The sequence below is a fragment of the Populus trichocarpa genome, chromosome 18, assembly GCF_000002775.5.
Source record: "Populus trichocarpa isolate Nisqually-1 chromosome 18, P.trichocarpa_v4.1, whole genome shotgun sequence".
In the NCBI taxonomy this organism is placed as follows: Eukaryota; Viridiplantae; Streptophyta; class Magnoliopsida; order Malpighiales; family Salicaceae; genus Populus; species Populus trichocarpa.
This window is the reverse complement of record NC_037302.2, coordinates 11720177-11741324: the sequence shown is the minus strand read 5'-3', so window position 1 is coordinate 11741324 and position 21148 is coordinate 11720177. Positions and strand designations below refer to the sequence as shown.

The 21148-nt window shown below is 36.2% G+C and overlaps 2 protein-coding genes and 1 long non-coding RNA gene across 5 annotated transcripts; 2 read left to right on the top strand and 1 right to left on the bottom strand.

Annotated features, from left to right (window-relative positions):
- Positions 1 to 701: 701 nt before the first annotated feature.
- Positions 702 to 13407, top strand: LOC127904698 (uncharacterized). Its single transcript, XM_052448943.1, has 2 exons — positions 702 to 1500; positions 13149 to 13407. The coding sequence occupies exons 1-2, from the start codon at positions 995 to 997 to the stop codon at positions 13312 to 13314; spliced, it is 672 nt and encodes a 223-aa protein (XP_052304903.1). The 5' UTR covers positions 702 to 994; the 3' UTR covers positions 13315 to 13407.
- Positions 2414 to 19046, bottom strand: LOC7461606 (glutamate receptor 2.8). 3 transcript variants are annotated; one of them, XM_052448942.1, is made up of 5 exons: positions 18704 to 19037; positions 4405 to 5711; positions 4004 to 4316; positions 3487 to 3896; positions 2414 to 3305 (listed from the first exon to the last, which is right to left on the bottom strand). In XM_052448942.1, the coding sequence occupies exons 1-5, from the start codon at positions 18966 to 18968 to the stop codon at positions 2763 to 2765; spliced, it is 2838 nt and encodes a 945-aa protein (XP_052304902.1). In that variant the 5' UTR covers positions 18969 to 19037; the 3' UTR covers positions 2414 to 2762. The 3 variants fall into 3 exon arrangements, with proteins under 3 accessions (XP_052304902.1, XP_024445715.1, XP_024445793.1); XM_024589947.2 differs by lacking the exon at positions 18704 to 19037 and adding an exon at positions 7076 to 7392; XM_024590025.2 differs by lacking the exons at positions 2414 to 3305; positions 3487 to 3896; positions 4004 to 4316; positions 4405 to 5711 and adding exons at positions 14051 to 14942; positions 15125 to 15534; positions 15638 to 15950; positions 16039 to 17348 and having other exon boundaries at positions 18704 to 19046.
- Positions 8460 to 10283, top strand: LOC112325092 (uncharacterized). Its single transcript, XR_002979157.2, has 3 exons — positions 8460 to 8600; positions 9329 to 9400; positions 10019 to 10283. It is a non-coding gene; the product is annotated as an uncharacterized LOC112325092 (long non-coding RNA).
- Positions 19047 to 21148: the final 2102 nt, after the last annotated feature.

The following is a 21148-nucleotide window of genomic DNA, read 5'->3' as shown; positions in this document are numbered from 1 at the left end:
ACACTAGTTTTTATGTCATTTTTTTGCCATTTTTCATCATTCCATATTTAATTGGTTGAAAATTGAACAAAATTGTTTTTCTACTCCGGTATAAAAGTTTTTTTTCCTAGTTATCGTCATCACTTTTGTTTTTAATTTTTGTTTGCTTGCTATCATTCTTTTTTTTTTTCTCTCTGATTCAAATAAAACTAATTTATTTGGCTGGTGAGGACTATAACTCGAGTCATAGGATTTTTTTTAAAAATATATTTGCAATGCCTAAATATTTTATAGAAAAAATAACATTGTTTCTATGCTCTTGGATAAAAGTTTTTTTTTTTCCAGTTATCTTGATTGTTTTTTTTTTTTTAATTTTTGTGTGCTTGCTATCATTGCTTTTTTTTTTTTTCCTCTTATTGATTCAAATAAAACTTAATTGGTTGACGACTATAACTTAAATTATTAGATTTTAAAAAAATATATTTTAAAACACCTAAATATTTTATTGAAAAAATGACATGTATCCACACCATGCCTAGGAAAAGTTATATGACAGCAGTGAAAAAAAAAAAAAGAACAAAAAAAGAAAGAAAGAAAAACACGGTGCAAATCTACAATACAATTGTGTCCTGAGAGATAGTGTTTTCTTGATCCCTTTTAACTTTTTTTTTTATATTAATTTTTATTAAGTCACAAAAATTTGACATTTTTTCCTTTTTAAATTTTGAGTACTCTATTCCTAGAGACACAACAACATATCTTCTTCACTAAAATGGCGATGCCGAGGCAACTGACTCAGAAGCCTTTGCTTATGTTATTCCCTGAACAGTTTAAGCTGTACCACCGATATTTCGGGACTCCCTCAAGAAATTTGGCCCTCAAAAAGATTTGGCCACAACAAACACAAGAAAACTTGTTCCATCCATGCCAGCCAGCCAGACAATCAGGCAACCAGCTCTCTTTATGATTGATCACACAGGTGCCAACCCAGCGTTGAATTTGGAGTGGTTGAGAAATGCAGGTGAGTTCGGGTGAGAATGAACGCTCCATTAATTCTAGTTGTCGTGCAACCGAATATACAGAGTTAATGGTGGGCAGTTTGAGGGAAGATTTCAGAAAAAAAATGAAAGTAACCGAAGATCATCGGCAGGAGAGATCCACACAAAACAATTACCACCATAAAGATCAGCTTTTAAACCACGAGAATCCACGTCTACCACCAGTGGTAAGAGATCAGGAGGAGGAGGAATTTAGTTTCGTATGCGCAAATCCTTCAGGACCCTTGATATCTGCAGAAGATATATTCCAAAATGGTATGATTAGGCCGATTTACACTTTATGCAACCGTGATGATCTCCAGTTTGCCGAGGATGTTAGAATTAAAGCAAAAACATCAACCCCATCAACTCCGTTAATGTTCATGGAAGAGCGCAGCGAAACGGAGGGACCGTGCTGCGTGTGGTCAGGGGGCCACACGGTATCACGAAATCAACAGATATGCAAGAAGAGAAACTTCACAAGGTTTTCAAAGCTAAGGAGAATACGAGAATTTTTTCTTCCAAGTAGCAGACTGCTTAGCAACGACGCCTTCATCCTCTTTAATCATAAATATTATTCTTCTAAACATCCAGCAACCATAAGGACGACTGCCAGCAAAAATGTTCTAAATCAGGAGAAGAAGAAATAGCAGATGCGTAAAATGCTGTCTTCGTCAACACACAAATTGCATTTATACCTATGAAATAGAGCGATCCAAGGCGCGGGGATAAACAGAAATCATACTTGCCATAGCGGCAGGATTTTTTTGGTTTCGTTCAAGGAGGCTAACTATTTCAGAAGGAACATTCATCCTTGTTGATGAACATGCTAAAATAAAAGATTGAAAGATTTCATGGCCAGGCGGTCTTCGTAATTGAAGAGAACACTGGAATCGTCCATTTCGATATATAAAAAAACGATCGCGCTTTAGTCCACTCAGCCATCTCTCCCAGTTATTTCAGAAGGGTTGTATCTTTTTTATCGGTCATCAGCAAAATCTTGAAATGTAAAGTTTGGAATTGTAACCATGAATGTTTTTGATAAGGGAATATTTATAATTTGATCTTGGATCTATCCCTTCTCGTAATGTTGGATTTTTCTTCTCTGTATAATTCTATTATCAACAATGAAAACTAATTCAATCAGGCAATACATATCCTTATCCCCAGCAATGTCAACTAATGCAAACGCAGAAAAACCATAAGTATAAAGGAAATTAACTCAGCTTTGAAGAATTACGACAGAGCCAGCCTTGGCATCAGGAAAACCAGCACAGAAAAAAGCAGCCTTTCTAACATAGATAATGAGAAAACACAGCACAAATCATTGTCCAAACCAGACAATTGAAATGGAATGTGGGATGCTTTTGTAAAGAAAACTTGATGAAACCTGCCAATGAGAACTTAAACCATCAATTTACCGCATTAATAACACCTCTTGAAGTTAAATAGCATCGGCAAAGAACTTCAAATGAGCTATAGCTAATTCAATAGCAAAGTTGGGATCGGATGAATGGCTAGAAGATTACAATATGCCATTTGTTATGGTTAGAGAATTAGTAACTAAGAAGAGAGGATCTTGGTGCTTCATTAGATACAAAGAATTTTTGTTCCTAATTAAGTAACATCACCATAAACATCTCTCCAATCCGTAACCAGTGAATGTAACTATCAGCACTAGCTGAAGCCCACTACTGTCAGTGGAAATTAGCATTGTTACTTCCCTAAAAACAAAGGATGCAGTGCCTACGGTGTGTGTGGGGGTTCGGGGTTTGCAGCACTGTTCCTTGGGGTATGATTGTCATGGTCTTGATCTCCAATGATGTCTCCAGATCCTTCACTGGAAGTCCTTGAATGGCTACGTGCATCATCGATATCAGGTGAAGCTCCAACTATTTCGACACTTGGTACAGCGTGAACTCTTGACCCAGCTCCATTAAGATGATGAGCTGATGGATCTTCCTTGTCAAAATGTTTTGCCAATTCAAGAACTCTCAAGTAAAAGGATCTTTCTTGATCCATGGTGTTCGAAGCAGGCCAATGAATGTAAAGGAACTTCGTGACATATATCAGAAGAGCAGACATGGAAGCAACTCCTGTGATGATGAAGAGGCCTCCGAAGCTGGGTAAACCAAGACCACCAGAGGGTACCATGGCAGCTTGATCTGAGCAAGTGGTTTCGCCACCAAAGTTCCTTCGTTCAATTTCGTCCATTTTATCTTTATCTTGTGTGACATTCAAGATTGCCCTTGAAATGTAAGGGACCAGTGGGGATCCAAGGGGAAATGCCTGGTATAAAAACAAATCCTATTGATTATAATGACATCTGGTAAGATTTAATGGTCACTTGCAAGAATTGAGCAGTTCAGCTCTATGCTCAAGGAGCTAGCTAACGACGGCCAAACAAATATGCCTTGACAATATGCTGAGGGATTGCATGAGAGAGACAGACAGGGAGAGTGAGACTCACAAAGCCAAATCCATCGGTTTTGTAGGTTGGTCCTACCATTTGGAATTTGGAGCAATACTTTGCTAGAAAGAGTTTGATGTAGGGAATTTCAGCAAAGATAGCAGCTACACCACCATTGTGGGTTCCACGAGACAATGCATCATGATACTCTTCTGGAGTGCTATATTCCCTCAACATGGTGTCATTGAAGTTCAATTGTTTTACGAGGAAGTCTTTCACAAAAGAATCCTTCTGGTGTCCTACAAAGTAACCATTCTTTCTAATCTCTTTGACATCAACAAATGTAGGCTGCAACCGCTTTACAGTCAAAATTGAGGCTAAGCTAGCAGTGTAACTCTGTGATATGATTAGCACCACAAAAATCCATATGATCAATACAAATCTTGTCCAGTTATTCACCACCTTCTCCCCTGAAGACATAAACAAGTTTTGCTCTATTGTAACATGAACTTACTTGCAGTTGTCAGAAAATCAAGAAAAGGAAAAATTAGTGTAATCAAGTCAAAAGAGAAATTACTATGTGCAAAGAAGAGGGTTGAAAAGGAGAACCACAACGTTGTGCCAAGTTGCTGCGCTGGTTTTCCCCTGAACACTTTGTTTTCACGGTGTTCGAGCACCCACACCACTAAGCCAGTGAGGATGAATGCTATTCCAGTTGTTAACCAAAGCTCCAGGCTTAGTGGCTTCAAGAAAATCCACATGTTTTCCCTCTCATCACGTTTTGTCAAAACTACCATTGTGATGCCTGATTCTGAAAAAGGCAACGTAAAATCCACATATGTTGAGCGATTGGCAATTATTGTTATATCTCCCACCGCAGCATCAAAATTCTGCAAGACGATTAATGAAGACAAGTTAATCTTTCTCCCGAATTTCATTTTTGCATGCAGGAAAAAAATGAAGTAGCATAACACCAACCTTTAGTTTGATTTGGTCAAGAAGATCATTGTAAGTCCCAGCACTCTGCTTATTTTTGTTGACGAAGGGAATGAACTCATACGGAAGGGGGAATGGTAATGCTTCAACCACGGAGACGAAAACATCTCGGGTGAAACCTGAAACAATAGGTTTATCATCTTCAGGATTCCATTCCACTTCGATAAACTCATTAAAACCAGTTTTCAGTGGAACCCCAATCCTCAACCTCTTTGGCTGCTGGGTTGTGTCTCCTGGCCAAATTGGCTCCTTCAGTCTGTTTTTGGAAGTTGAAGATGCTATTTTACCATTAGTATACAAGTTTCGTGAGAGTCCTCTCTCTGGAGTCCAATATCCAATGACTCTCTCTGCTTTTCCGATCAAATTGAGTATTTCAAATGCTGAAGGTACCCTTTCTCCACCAGCCAAATGGAAGTCCCCACTTAGGCCTTGAAATCTTGTGCTTAATATGGAGCTTAGGAGTCTTGGCCCCGTTTCAGATTTTCCCAAGGCAGCAATGTCAACTGTGCCTTCACTAGTATTCGGCTTTACGTATCTAGAATGCACAATACCAGCCTTTTCTACAGCCATTGCTATTGCCCAAACTGTATCATATGCCCACAAACCGAAAAGGTTTAATTCATTGATCTTACTTTGTGGTTTGCTTATGGTGAAATTCTTTCTCCATCTTGATTTAAAACTTTCAAGTTTCTTTGAAGTCGGTACATGTGGCTTTATACCCAACACACCTCGCATTGAATCCATGACTTCAGAACCTAGAGGATCTAACAAGGTGGATAATCCAGCTGTCACGAGCCATGCATATCCTTCGCTCATCATTCCTGCATCCTTGGCAAGTAAGAACAGCCTGGACCCAAGGGAGGCTGACATGTGCACTAGAAATATACTCTTCTGCATCGCCTTCAACTTGCTGAGCTCCCTCATGATTTGAGTGTCGTTGAAATACAAAGGAATTCTACTTCCATAAGGGACTCGAGTGTCGATCTCTTGGAAGGCTTCTAACAAAAGTGGAACCAAACCATTTCCATATTCGGTGTCTTCATAGATTAGTACAATCTCCCGCCAACCATAAGCTTGGACAATGCTGGCTATTGCTTTCACTTGTGAAGAATCATCCTGGACTGTCCGGACAAAATATTTGCTTTGAGTTGCAGAAAGAGTTGGGCTTGTGGCTGAGAAAGAAACAATCGGAACCTCCGCTTTTCCTCCAAGCTCTATCACAAACTTAGCTTGCGATGACTTTTGAGGCCCTATGATAGCATGCACTTGTTTCTTCATTAAATCCAGCACTGAATTTTAGAAGACCATGACTGAATTAGATACAAGGAATTAAAACAAAATAAACAAAATAAATAAATAAATAAATAAAGATATTCTATCTCTAAAACACGAATCACAATTTTCCCAGTCACAGCAATAAAATCTTTACACGTTACTCATATTAATCAGTGCTTCTGCCACCATTAGCCGAAACTAAAACAGATTCTAATCAATTAAAGTCAGATGAAGCCGATTTCTCAATCACTAACTATGAATATATAACTCCATCGCTAATCTAGCCTTGACTGGTGCATAGCATTAATGAGCTCCCTGCTAACTGGGGCTCTCTTACCCCAGCTACAAGATCTTGTAGCCACTGTACAATTCTGCAATGTTGATCGGAAGAATACAACAGCGTGCCTGTGTGTTTGGTTTTGTTTGGCCACTGTTACTTTTCTGCCTCGAATAGACGTAACCAGTTCAAGATAGGAAGCTGTGATATATACCGTGGCTTCGGAATTGAGTCTGAACCACCATGATTTCAGTTTCTAGTTACAAGTACCTTCTCTGAATGCTTTACATGCACTTAGTCTACACGGGCAACAAGAAAGGTTTGCAGTAGAGAACAGACAGATTAAGGCCATAACACAGTCCGAAAACTCAGAGGGAACCAAAACAGATACAAAGCAGAATTGCACCATCATAATTAAACAGGTAAGCAATTAAACCTTGGTACCATGCCAGTAGGATCACCAGTATAAGTTATAGGCTTTAGATCTCAAACGAGCCCTATACCATATACAATTCAGTAGCATCTGAATCCCTTTTCATCAACTTCTAAAGATTTTGGACTAAATAAAGTAGAAGTTATATAGATAAGGACCCGATAATTTGGTCAGTGGCAATAGTAGATGAAAAAGAAAATACAAGCTGAGAGTAGTGGAGGATCAAATAGCCGACCTTTTCACAAACAGCATCAAAAGTGTATTTGTTAATTATTGATTTATTAGTTTGTTCTTGACTTTTGACTCAGTAAAACCACAAGCCAGTAACAGGAGATTAGGTTTGAAGTTTGAAAATGTTTTACAACAATCCAGCACTTCAACCAGAGAGATCAAGCCAGCAAAGATTCATGAGGGACTTGCATGAAACAAAAAAACTTGGAGATGGGATTTTGTAGAAACGATAAAAAAAGGCTTTTTTTTGTTTTGTTGCCTTGCATACTTCTTCTGTTGGGGAAAAACGAAGTGCCCTTTTTTAAAGCGCAATTCACTTTTTGACAATAGTCATTTAAACATAAGCAAAATTTGCAACTATCATGTACTTCCCGAAAGCTAAACCTCCTGTCTGCCTTGTGCGTGTGAGAGAAAATTATGAGAATTTACACGTATACCTGAAGAAGTTGCAGCAACGACATCACTGCTGGAATCCCTAGTGAAAAGAGCGAGTCTCGTTTTAAAATCAACATTAAGAGCATAGAAATCGGAGACTGCCATGGACATGCAGCTCTCTGCCATTTCTCCAACTGTAGAGTTCAAATCAAGAACTACTCCTATTGGTATACTCTCCATTGCCATGATCACCATTTGGTTGGACCAGAGATTAACCAAGAGAAGGGTGAAAAAAGGCAGGGTGAATTTCTTCTTCGGAATTGCCATTTATTCGTAAAAAAATAAAAACAAGATCATATGTAGTTCTTAGCTAAGAGACCAAGCAACATATAGGCTAGCTATAATATATGTGTTCGTTTTTGCTCTGACTTTTCTTCACCTTGAAATTTGGACTCGGTAGATATTTTTTTAATATTTATCAATCAAATACAATTTGGCAATAATTAACTAAAAAAAATGGAAGTATATTTGATAACAATGACTCAACTAGTAAAGACGAGATCGATGCCTTGACCCATGCCGTGTTTCTATCTACCTTTCAAGGGTATTGAAATCAATTTATTATGCAAATTAAAAATGAAATTCCGGTCTTATCTTCGGTCAACTTTAAAATGTTGAATGAAATGTACCTATTACAAAAATAGTTCTGCCCTCAACCATTAACAGATGATTTTTTTTAAAGGGCATGATAGTAAAAGAAATTGTATAGAGAAACAAAGTTTTTACTTATTTTTTTCTGACGAATTGTGAAAACAATCGATTTATCAAGGTAAGTTTCTTTGCCGTGTTTATTTATTTTTAATTAGATCATTAATAACAAGATTTGCTATATAATTTCCTTCATCAAAGAAAATAAATTAAGGGGAAACTCCTTTAGCAGACAAAATGACAAAATACTCATAATTTTAGTACTATTGAAATTTTAAAGCCCCCCCTCCCCAATTTTCCAACAGAAATTTCGACACCCTCTGTCTATTGAATTCTTTTCTTTGAATATCCTCTTCGTATAATCAATAATTCATTCTGAAGGGTGTAGTTTAATTGACTAGGTCCTAGATTTGCTTTTCAGAGATTACTAATTTGAGTCTTACAAACCTCAAAACAACTGGAGGCTTACATGGTCGTTAATTTTAGGACTCGTGAGATTAATCGAGGTACGTGCAAGCTGACCCGGATATCCATGTTAATCTAAAAAACAATTAAGGTATATTTAGTGCTTTATATATATATATATATATATATATATATTCTCTTTTAGGCCTATATATGTGATGTTTTGAAATTTAATGAGTAGGTAAAAGGCAATAAAGCCCTTAAAGGCTAAAAAAATGGGTATAAATGAATAAGGGGTATTGTAGTAATTGAACAAAGAGTTGATAAATATAAATAAAAGAGAAAATAGAAGAAGAGAGCTGTGTTTTAAGAGTGAAAATTGACGGGAGAAGAGAAGAAAAAGGGGAGGAAGAAGAAGAGAAAAGAGGGAAAGATAAGGAAAGGAGAAGAGAATTGGAGGAAATAAGTTTAAAGGTAAGATTATGTATAAATATGTGTTCTTTAAGCTTTAAGTTCTGTTTTGATAAATGTTAGGGTTTTGAATATTGTGTTTTGAGATTGATTGATGAATTAATTGGAAGGTTATGGGTTGATTGTTGTGGGTAATTGGTTAATTAGTTGATTGTGAGAGATTGAAGGTAAAGATGATGATTTTGAGTTATGATTTTATTTGAATGGTGAAATTGTGTTAGAAATCAGGTGATGACAGTAGGTAATCTGTGAAATTCTGGGTTTGAGGTTGAAGATGACGAAAATTCAATTTGGTCCCTCAATTTGTGAAATTACAGTTTAGTCCCTAAACTTTGGGAAAATTATAATTTGACCCCTAATTGTATTTTGAGATTCTGGACAGTGTTATTATGAGGTTAAGGATGATGAATCTGAGTTTGATAATTGATTTGGAATATTTTCAGTTTGGTCCCTCAATTTTGGGAATTTACATTTTAGTCCCTGAACTTTATGAAAATTACAGTTCGGTCCCTGGTTCGTTCTAGACAGAATTAAGGATGGTTTATGGGTGAAAATTCAGTATAGTTATGTATTTTCCAGATTGGTCCAATTTTGGTAAAATTACGTTTTGGTCCCTGTTTTGGAAAATTATCGTTTTAGTCCATAAACTTAGGAGACTAAACCTGGTTTTATTTTATGCATTGGGATCTCTTGTTTGAGTTGCTTTTGAGTATATTTTCATATTGTTGTAGGTTCTCCTAACGATCCTCAATAGGATTTTCGGGTCTTTCGTCTGACATTCCTTTTAGTTCTATATTTTCCGGGTGAGTGGAATAATCTTTAATATGCATATATGATAAGTAAATATGTATGTTGATTATACAATGAGTACAACTCGTTAATTTCTTGAATAATTATATATGTTACTTATTTTCCGAGTACTCATTTATTCTTGAATTTGCACTCGCAATCTGTCAAAGTAAATTTTATTTGATATGATATACGTTTATTTGATGATTATATGAATATCTATTATGCCTTGATATGGGACTTGTCAGTAACTCCATGCTAACGGAGAGTAGTTAGCCTGTGTGCACATAGTATTCTGTATGTATACCTAGCTGGTGAGAGAGGCATCAGCCTGTGGCGACTGATCATCCCACAGTGGTCACCTTCGGGTGTCATCTGGTCTGGTCACCTTCGGGTGTCATCTGGTCACCTTCGGGTGTTATCTGATCTCTGACATATAGTCCACTACGTTATGATGATATGTTTAGTATGTATATGATATGTATATGATATGTTCAGTATGTATATGTATATGTATATCAAGATAAATGATCTTGCGAACTATTATTATCAAGAGTATCTAAAATGTATATTAATTATTATTCCCTCACTGAGTTGGTTGAACTCACCCCTCATTCTTAATATTATTTCAGGTTCTTAGTTTCTGATAGCAGGTGAACCTTGTTGAGTGTTCCTGCTTCTTCAGTTTTGGGTCAGTATGCCTTGCTTATCTTTCAAGGCTGTTTGATTCGATGTCTTAGGCGCTCCACTATTACCTTGTTTTAATTAAGTTTGGATTTTGACAATGTAATGAGTATTATGGATTATTATTTTTGTTTTAATTACTGATGAGGAGTTTTAAACTATCTTTTGGTTTCATCAGTTTTGAATAATATAAGATTTCTGAAGATTATGAAATGCTGCGTATTTTTGAATAAATTATTCTTTTGATATGTCCGTTTTGAGGCTTAGCGCGGGCGGGGTGTCCTTCCGGCACCGCTCCTGCGTTGCCGGTCATGGACCCGGGATTCGGGTCGTGACAATATATAGGAAGATTTTTGTGTTCGGAGTATGCATTTCATTCTTTTCGGCCTTCTTTTCTACCTTCAATGGAGTATATATGGAAGTAGGAAAACTGAAAGCCAGACTCGACCAAGTAAACACCATGCATGTGCCATAGACTTGAAAGGGTAATTATGTAATTTAGTGGTCGATGTATACATACAACCATTAATAAGAGTTAATTAATTTTTTATAAGCCATAAGCCATCAATTATTTTACTAGAAACACCAATTGGAAGTGACTCAGAAGAAGAACTACAAAGAGTTGAAGAACACATAGAAAACGTTGCAGAGAGATTTTCTAATGGGTTAAAATCGTAAATTTTTTATAGGTTTCTAATGGGTTAAAATCGTAAATTTTTTATAGGTCAACTGTCCCCTTGATCCATATTTTCAATGTAGCACGCAGGAGACACGCATCAAATCTGAAACGATGGCTTGTGAGGTTTTGTGTACCATTGACTTCTGAGCACATTCCACGACTATTTTTATTTGTTTTTCCATTCAAAATTCTCAAGTGCGTGCTGTGTTTGAAATTGTTATATTGGTTTTGGATGAAAGTGTTTTTTAAAAAAATATATTTAAATAAAAAAAATTATTTTTTAAAAATTATTATGAAAACATAAAAGAAATTATTTTAAGTAAAAACAAAATTCAAAATTCAAGGAAATATGAGAATTCATACCATCCATGCATAGTATTTTAACTTGAGATTTCAATTCTTTCATGTTTCACAGTTCTGTGTCCAAATATAAAAGAAAAAGGTGTTTTTATGACTCTACCATCTAGTCAATTCCGTTCTGTTTAATCCTTATTTTTTTGACCACATATCTTTCGAATGAAAAACTTATATGAATTCAATTTTTATTTCATCTCAGAAAAATCATTTTTTTCTCAATAATATCTTTATCATTTGATCCAATAGCCTTCCAACGGAAGAGCTTGACTTTAAAACGATGGCTAGTTTTGTGTTTTGTATATGGGGTTTGAAAGAGCTCGAAGGAAGCAGCATCGAATGAGAGAAGGGGTCGGTGAGTCTTGACTCCCAAAAATCTAAGAAAAGAAGAGTAAAAGTTTAAAAGAAACGTTTTGCTTGACTTTCCAAATTTCAACTTTTTCTTAGCAATACTGTATGAAATCCAGGTTTATATATATATATATATATATATAGGAGTTCGAGACTAAATTTCCTTTTGGCATGAACAGTGAAAATAATTTCTTACTGTTTTTTTATATAAATAATTAATTTTCAATCACAATAAAAAGGAATGCTTTTTTTTTAGGAATGAAATTGAGTTTTATTCCATGAACTTAGAATCATCGTTAACAATTGTAAACGTCTCCGGTGGATACTCTTCTATCCGAACTAGCTTATGAAGGACAACAGAGCCATATTGGCCTCCCTCTTCCCATGTACATAAGAAAAAGAAAAGGATTAAAAAGTTTGCTACTTAGATGTTACTGGTTTGATTTTTATAAATCTCAGAGCCATTGCAGGTTTATATAATTATTAACTTTAGGACTCGTAAAATTAGTCAAAATGCACGTAAACTAACCCAGACATCCATGTTAATAAAAAATAAACTAAAAATAGGAAGATAACATGACGATATCTTGGCTAAAAGCTCCAAATAATTTTGAACATGAGATTTATTTCTAACATTGCATGAGGATATACTCAATATCCAAAGCCATCTGCAAACCATGACGAGCAGTAAGAACTTCTGCAATTTCCACGCACATCCTATCCTGAGATGGACAAATAGCTGAAACCATAACTTGCCCACTATCACTTCTTGCAATCACTGATCCCGATCCTGTTTTTACTTCAGCAAAGGCAGCAACAGTGTTGGTTTTTAACACATTCTGCTGTGGACGTATCCATGTTTGGGGATTAGAATTTGTTGTTGATGTGTTGAGTCTTCAAGATTTAGAATTGATCTCCATCTGATATTCCTGCAACAATTCACAATGTGGGCATAGTTGTCATACGTGACCTAGAATTTTACTTATTTGAGGGTTCGGATCATTCGGTCAATTCCAGATCAACATATCACTTCCAAAACGTTATTATTTAGAATTAAAAAAAAAAAAAACATTAGAATTATGATTTTTAGCGGCAAGTTATGGATCTATCATAACGAAGTCACATAGAAAACCTAGTATACTTGTTTATGAACCAAAGTGATAAAGCTAAACCCCAAAAGAAAACTAATCACACTAAATAATCGGTCCGACAAAAAAAAATTATGACTTTTAACCTGATCATTAAATCACGCTAAAATTTGGTGGGTAGTTTGAGGGAAGATTTCAGCAAAAAAATGAAAGTAACCGAAGATCATCGGCAGGAGAGATCCACACAAAACAATTACCACCATAAAGATCAGCTTTTAAACCACGAGAATCCACTTCTACCACCAGTGGTAAGAGATCAGGAGGAGGAGGAATTTAGTTTCGTATGCGCAAATCCTTCAGGACCCTTGATATCTGCAGAAGATATATTCCAAAATGGTATGATTAGGCCGATTTACACTTTATGCAACCGTGATGATCTCCTGTTTGCCGAGGATGTTAGAATTAAAGCAAAAACATCAACCCCACCAACTCCGTTAATGTTCATGGAAGAGCGCAGCGAAACGGAGGGACCGTGCTGCGTGTGGTCAGGGGGGCACACGGTATCACGAAATCAACAGAGATATGCAAGAAGAGAGACTTCACAAGGTTTTCAAAGCTAAGGAGAATACGAGAATTTGTTCTTCCAAGTTGCAGACTGCTTGGCAGCGACGCCTTCATCCTCTTTGATCATAAATATTATTCTTCTAAACATCCAACAACAATAAGGACGACTGCCAGCAAAAATGTTCTTAATCAGGAGAAGAAGAAATAGCAGATGCGTAAAATGCTGTCTTCGTCAACACACAAATTGCATTTATACCTATGAAATAGAGCGATCCAAGGTGGGGATAAACAGAAATCATACTTGCCATAACGGCAGGATATTTTTGGTTTCCTTCAAGGAGGCTAACTATTTCAGATTCATCCTTGTTGATGAACATGCTAAAATAAAAGATTGAAAGATTTCATGTCCAGGAGGTCTTCGTAATTGAAGAGAACACTGGAATCGTCCATTTTGATATATAAAAAAACGATCGCGATTGAGTCCACTCTGCCATCTCTCCCAGTTATTTCAGAAGGGTTAGTATCTTTTTTATCGGTCATCAACAAAATCTTGAAATGTATAGTTTGGAATTGTAACCATGAATGTTTTTGTTAAGGGAATTATAATTTGATCTTGGATCTATCCCTTCTCGTAACGTTGGATTTTTCCTCTCTGTATAATTCTATTATCAACAATGAAAACTAATTCAATCAGGCAATACATATCCTTATCCCCAGCAATGTCAACTAATGCAAACGCAGAAAAACCATAAGTATCAAGGAAATCAACTCAGCTTTGAAGAATTACGACAGGGCCAGCCTTGGCATCAGGAAAACCAGCACAGAAAAAAGCAGCCTGGCTAACATAGATAATGAGAAAACACAGCACAAATCATTGTCCAAACCAGACAATTGAAATGGAATGTGGGATGCTTTTGTAAAGAAAACTTGATGAAACCTGCCAATGAGAACTTAAACCATCAATTTACCGCATTAATAACACCTCTTGAAGTTAAATAGCATCGGCAAAGAACTTCAAATGAGCTATAGCTAATTCAATAGCAAAGTTGGGATCGGATGAATGGCTAGAAGATTACAATATGCCATTTGTTATGGTTAGAGAATTAGTAACTAAGAAGAGAGGATCTTGGTGCTTCATTAGATACAAAGAATTTTTGTTCCTAATTAAGTAACATCACCATAAACATCTCTCCAATCCGTAACCAGTGAATGTAACTATCAGCACTAGCTGAAGCCCACTACTGTCAGTGGAAATTAGCATTGTTACTTCCCTAAAAACAAAGGATGCAGTGCCTACGGTGTGTGTGGGGGTTCGGGGTTTGCAGCACTGTTCCTTGGGGTATGATTGTCATGGTCTTGATCTCCAATGATGTCTCCAGATCCTTCACTGGAAGTCCTTGAATGGCTACGTGCATCATCGATATCAGGTGAAGCTCCAACTATTTCGACACTTGGTACAGCGTGAACTCTTGACCCAGCTCCATTAAGATGATGAGCTGATGGATCTTCCTTGTCAAAATGTTTTGCCAATTCAAGAACTCTCAAGTAAAAGGATCTTTCTTGATCCATGGTGTTCGAAGCAGGCCAATGAATGTAAAGGAACTTCGTGACATATATCAGAAGAGCAGACATGGAAGCAACTCCTGTGATGATGAAGAGGCCTCCGAAGCTGGGTAAACCAAGACCACCAGAGGGTTCCATGGAAGGTTGATCTGAGCAAGTGGTTTCGCCACCAAAGTTCCTTCGTTCAATTTCGTCCATTTTATCTTTATCTTGTGTGACATTCAAGATTGCCCTTGAAATGTAAGGGACCAGTGGGGATCCAAGGGGAAATGCCTGTTATCAAAACAAAATCCTATTGATTATAATGACATCTGGTAAGATTTAATGGTCACTTGCAAGAATTGAGCAGTTCAGCTCTATGCTCAAGGAGCTAGCTAACGACGGCCAAACAAATATTCCTTGAAAATATACTGAGGGATTGCATGCGAGAGACAGACAGGGAAACTGAGACTCACAAAGCCAAATCCATCGTTTTTATAGGGTTGTCCTACCATTTGGAATTTGGAGGAATACTTTGCTAGAAAGAGTTTGACGTAGGGAATTCCAGCAAAGATAGCAGCTACACCACCATTGTGGGTTCCACGAGACAATGCATCATGATACTCTTCTGGAGTGCTATATTCCCTCAACATGGTGTCATTGAATTTCAATTGTTTTACGAGGAAGTCTTTCACAAAAGAATCCTTCTGGTGTCCTACAAAGTAACCATTCTTTCTAATCTCTTTGACATCAACAAATGTAGGCTGCAACCGCTTTACAGTCAAAATTGAGGCTAAGCTAGCAGTGTAACTCTGTGATATGATTAGCACCACAAAAATCCATATGATCAATACAAATCTTGTCCAGTTATTCACCACCTTCTCCCCTGAAAACATAAGTTTTGCTCTATAGTAACATGAACTTACTTGCAGTTGTCAGAAAATCAAGAAATGGAAAAATTAGTGTAATCAAGTCAAAAGAGAAATTACTATGTGCAAAGAAGAGGGTTGAAAAGGAGAACCACAACGTTGTGCCAAGTTGCTGCGCTGGTTTTCCCCTGAACACTTTGTTTTCACGGTGTTCGAGCACCCACACCACTAAGCCAGTGAGGATGAATGCTATTCCAGTTGTTAACCAAAGCTCCAGGCTTAGTGGCTTCAAGAAAATCCACATGTTTTCCCTCTCATCACGTTTTGTCAAAACTACCATTGTGATGCCTGATTCTGAAAAAGGCAACGTAAAATCCACATATGTTGAGCGATTGGCAATTATTGTTATATCTCCCACCGCAGCATCAAAATTCTGCAAGACAATTAATGAAGACAAGTTAATCTTTCTCCTGAATTTCATTTTTGCATGCAGGAAAAAACTGAAGTGGCATAACACCAACCTTTAGTTTGATTTGCTCAAGAAGATCATTGTAAGTCCCTGCACTCTGCTTATTTTTGTTGACGAAGGGAATGAACTCATACGGAAGGGGGAATGGTAATGCTTCAACCACGGAGACGAAAACATCTCGGGTGAAACCTGAAACAATAGGTTTATCATCTTCAGGATTCCATTCCACTTTGATAAACTCATTAAAACCAGTTTTCAGTGGAACCCCAATCCTCAACCTCTTTGGCTGCTGGGTTGTGTCTCCTGGCCAAATTGGCTCCTTCAGTTTGTTTTTGGAAGTTGAATATGCTATTTTACCATTAGTATACAAGTTTCGTGAGAGTCCTCTCTCTGGAGTCCAATATCCAATGACTCTCTCTGCTTTTCCGATCAAATTGAGTATTTCAAATGCTGAAGGTACCCTTTCTCCACCAGCCAAATGGAAGTCCCCACCTAGGCCTTGAAATCTTGTGCTTAATATGGAGCTTAGGAGTCTTGGACCCGTTTCAGATTTTCCCAAGGCAGCAATGTCAACTGTGCTTTCACTAGTATTCGGCTTTACGTATCTAGAATGCACAATACCAGCCTTTTCTACAGCCATTGCTATTGCCCAAACTGTATCATATGCCCACAAACCGAAAAGGTTTAATTCATTGATCTTACTTTGTGGTTTGCTTATGGTGAATTTCTTTCTCCATCTTGATTTAAAACTTTCGAGTTTCTTTGAAGATGGTATATGTGGCTTTATACCCAACACACCTTGCATTGAATCCATGACTTCAGAACCTAGAGGATCTAACAAGGCGGATAATCCAGCTGTCACGAGCCATGCATATCCTTCGCTCATCATTCCTGCATCCTTGGCAAGTAAGAACAGCCTGGACCCAAGGGAGGCTGACATGTGCACTAGAAATATACTCTTCTTCATCTCCTTCAACTTGTGGAGCTCGCTCATGATTTGAGTGTCATTGAAATACAAAGGAATTCGACTGCCATAAGGGACTCGAGTGTCGATCTCTTGAAAGGCATCTAACAAAAATGGAACCAAACCATTTCCATATTCGGTGTCTTCATAGATTGGTACAATCTCCCGCCAACCATAAGCTTGGACAATGCTGGATATTGCTTTCACTTGAGAAGAATCATCCTGGGCTGTCCGGACAAAATATTTGCTTTGAGTTGCAGAAAGAGTTGGGCTAGTGGCTGAGAAAGAAACAATCGGAACCTCTGCTTTTCCTCCAAGCTCTATGACAAACTTAGCTTGCGATGACTTTTGAGGCCCTATGATAGCATGCACTTGATCATTCTTCATTAAATCCAGCACTGAATTTTAGAAGACTATGACTGAATTAGATACGAGGAATTAAAACAAAAAAACAAAATAAATAAATAAATAAAGATATTCTATCTCTAAAACACGAATCACTATTTTCCCAGTCACAGCAATGAAATCTTTATACGTTACTCATATTAATCAGTGCTTCTGTCACCATTAGCCGAAACTAAAACAGATTATAATCAACTAAATTCAGATGATGCCGATTCCTCCATCACTAATTATGAATATATAACTCCATCGCTAATCTAGCCTTGACTGGTGCATAGCATTAATGAGCTCCCTGCTAACTGGGGCTCTCTTACCCCAGCTACAAAGATCTTGTAGCCACTGTACAATTCTGCCATGTTAATCGGAAGAATACAACAGCGTGCCTGTGTGTGTGGTTTTGTTTGGCCACTGTTACTTTTCTGCCTCGAATAGACGTAACCAGTTCAAGATAGGAAGCTGTGATATATACCGTGGCTTCGGAATTGAGTCTGAACCACCGTGATTTCAGTTTCTAGTTACAAGTACCTTCTCTGAAAGCTTTACATGCACTTGGTCTACACGGGCAATAAGAAAGGTTTGCAGTAGAGAACAGACAGATTAAGACCATAACACAGTCCGAAAACTCGGAGGGAACCAAAACAGATACAAAGCAGAATTGCACCATCATAATTAAACAGGTAAGCAATTAAACCTTGGTACCAGTAGGATCACCAGTATAAGTTATAGCCTTTAAATCTCAAACGAGCCCTATACCATATACAATTCAGTAGCATCTGAATCCCTTTTCATCAACTTCTAAAGATTTTGGACTAAATAAAGTAAAAGTTATATAGATAAGGACCTGATAATTCGATCAGTGGCAATAGCAAATGAAAAGGAAAATACAAGCTGAGAGTAGTGGAGGATCAAATAGCCGACCCTTTAACAAACAGCATCAAAAGTGTATTTGTTAATTATTGATTTATTAGTTTGTTCTTGACTTTTGACTCAGTAAAACCACAAGCCAGTAACAGGAGATTAGGTTTGAAGTTTGAAAATGTTTTACAACAATCCAGCACTTCAACCAGAGAGATCAAGCCAGCAAAGATTCATGAGGGACTTGCATGAAACAAATAAACTTGGAGATGGGATTTTGTAGAAACGATAAAAAAGGCTTTTTTTTCTTTTGTTGCCTTGCATACTTCTTCTCTTGGGGAAAAACGAAGTGCCCTTTTTTAAAGCGCAATTCACTTTTTGACAATAGTCATTTAAACATAAAGCAAAATTTGCAACTATCATGTACTTCCCGAAAGCTAAACCTCCTGTCTGCCTTGTGCGTGTGAGAGAAAATTATGAGAATGTACACATATACCTGAAGAAGTTGCAGCAACGACATCACTGCTGGAATCCCTAGTGAAAAGAGCGAGTCTCGTTTTAAAATCAACATTAAGAGCATAGAAATCGGAGACTGCCATGGACATGCAGCTCTCTGCCATTTCTCCAACTGTAGAGTTCAAATCAAGAACTACTCCTATTGGTATACTCTCCATTGCCATGATCACCATTTGGTTGGACCAGAGATTAACCAAGAGAAGGGTGAAAAAAGGCAGGGTGAATTTCTGCTTCGGAATTGCCATTTATTCGTAAAAAAATAAAAACAAGATCATATGTAGTTCTTAGCTAAGAGACCAAGCAGCTTGTAGGCTAGCTATAATATATGTGTTCGTTTTTGCTCTGACATTTCTTCAGCTTGAAACGGTAGAAATGTTTTTTATATTTATCAATCAAATACAATTTGGCACTAATTAACTAAAAAAAATGGAAGTATATTTGATAACAACGACGCACCTAGTAAAGACTAGATGATGCCTTGTACCATGCCGTGTTTCTATCTTCTTCTTTTTTTATGTAAAAAATTTGTTAGGTGATGATATTATTATTTTTTTATAAAAAATTTATTATTTGGGTTGTGAAATTAACTAGATCTAATCAGGTAATCCAATAAATAATCTGATCTAAGAAGTAGACAACAACAATATAAAAACATTAAAGAAATCATTTGGCAATAATTTGGTAATAATTAACTAAATAAAGAAATTAGGCTTGAATGATGTTGTTTAATTAGCAAATTCTATTGTTTTTCTTTTTATTTTATAGTTTAATTTCTAATTATATGTTTTTTTATCCTTTTTGAGTTATTATTATGATTTCCTACCTTGTATAAATTAATTAATTTTCTATTTAGGAAGTTATGAACCTCTTGAAGAGACAAAATACATTAAAATACATTAGATAAAATTATTCAATATAAAATACAAATTGTTACTGAGATTCTTTTTGGCAATATTATGTATTTCTTTGTGCTTATATTTTTTTATAAGGTTCAAGTGTGTCATCGAACTTGCAGACGTGAGCCGAGCTCTAGGTCTGCAAGTCACAAGATCAACCAATTCGTGCCTTCTTCATTGGAGATGCCAGCAACCATTACCCATATTCAGCCTGCGCAACCTTATCGGATTCACATGTCATAATCCTTGGATAGATGCTCCATGCATCCACGCAAGTAACAAAAATTACAGTTGAGTAACTCTAAGGGTTGTAGCTCACTAATAAGGTTTTAGATTTGCTTCATAGAGATCACTAGTTCGAGTCTCACAAACCTCAGGGTCACTGGAGACTTACATGGTCGTTAACTTCAGGATCCGTAGGATTAGTCGTGGTGCGCGCAAGCTGACCCGAACACTCACGTTAATAAAAAAAATTACCATAACTCAGTTATGACTATTTTTTTTTTTTTCCATTCAAAATTCTCAAGTGCGTGTTGTGTTTTGAAATTATTATGTCGGTGGTGGTTGAAAGTGTTTTTTGTTTAAAAATATATTAAAATAAAAAAAATATTTTTTAAAATTATTCTAAAAACATAAAAAAAATTATTTCAAGTAAAAAAAATTCAAAATTTAAAAAAACAAGACAATTCATACCATCCATACATAGTGTTTTAACCTGAGATTTCAATTCTTCCATGTTTCATAGTAACATATTGTTCCATGTCCAAAATATAATAAAAAAAGATATTTCCACGACTCTACCATCCAATCAATTCTATTTCATTTAATCCCTATTTTATAACAACGTACCTTTCAGGCTAAGGAATGAGAAACTTACATAATTCAATTTTCATTTCATCTCAGAAAAATAATTTTTTCCTCAACAATATCTTTATTATTTGATCCAATAGCCTTCCAACGGAAGAGCTTGACTTTAAAATCTGATTGTACAACGGTTGGATTATACCTGTGATCATAACATATATAATCATATTATATATATATATATATAATATGATTATATATGTTATGATCACAGGTATAATCCAACCGTTGTACAATCAGATTTTGTCCATTTTTGGAGTGATTTCTTAGAAGGTGGGATCATTTATTTGCATGGAGGTGAGAAATGGACAAAATCTGATTGTACAACGGTTGGATTATACCTGTGATCATAACATAATCATATATATATATATATATATATATATATATATATATATATATATATATATATATATATATATATATATATCATTGTCTTCTTCCTCAGAATGCAGCATAATGTTTCTCATAGCATTTGGGTCAAAATGAATCATACGACGATTTATGAAGGTCAGAATGAATATGACTATTATTCAAACATATTAAGAGTACAAAATTCAACCATTTATATTTCATAACAATAGATTTAATCTATTTTTATAAACTATAAAGACTATATTATAATATTTAACTCTATAATATTTTGATTCTTTCTTTAATGCTGG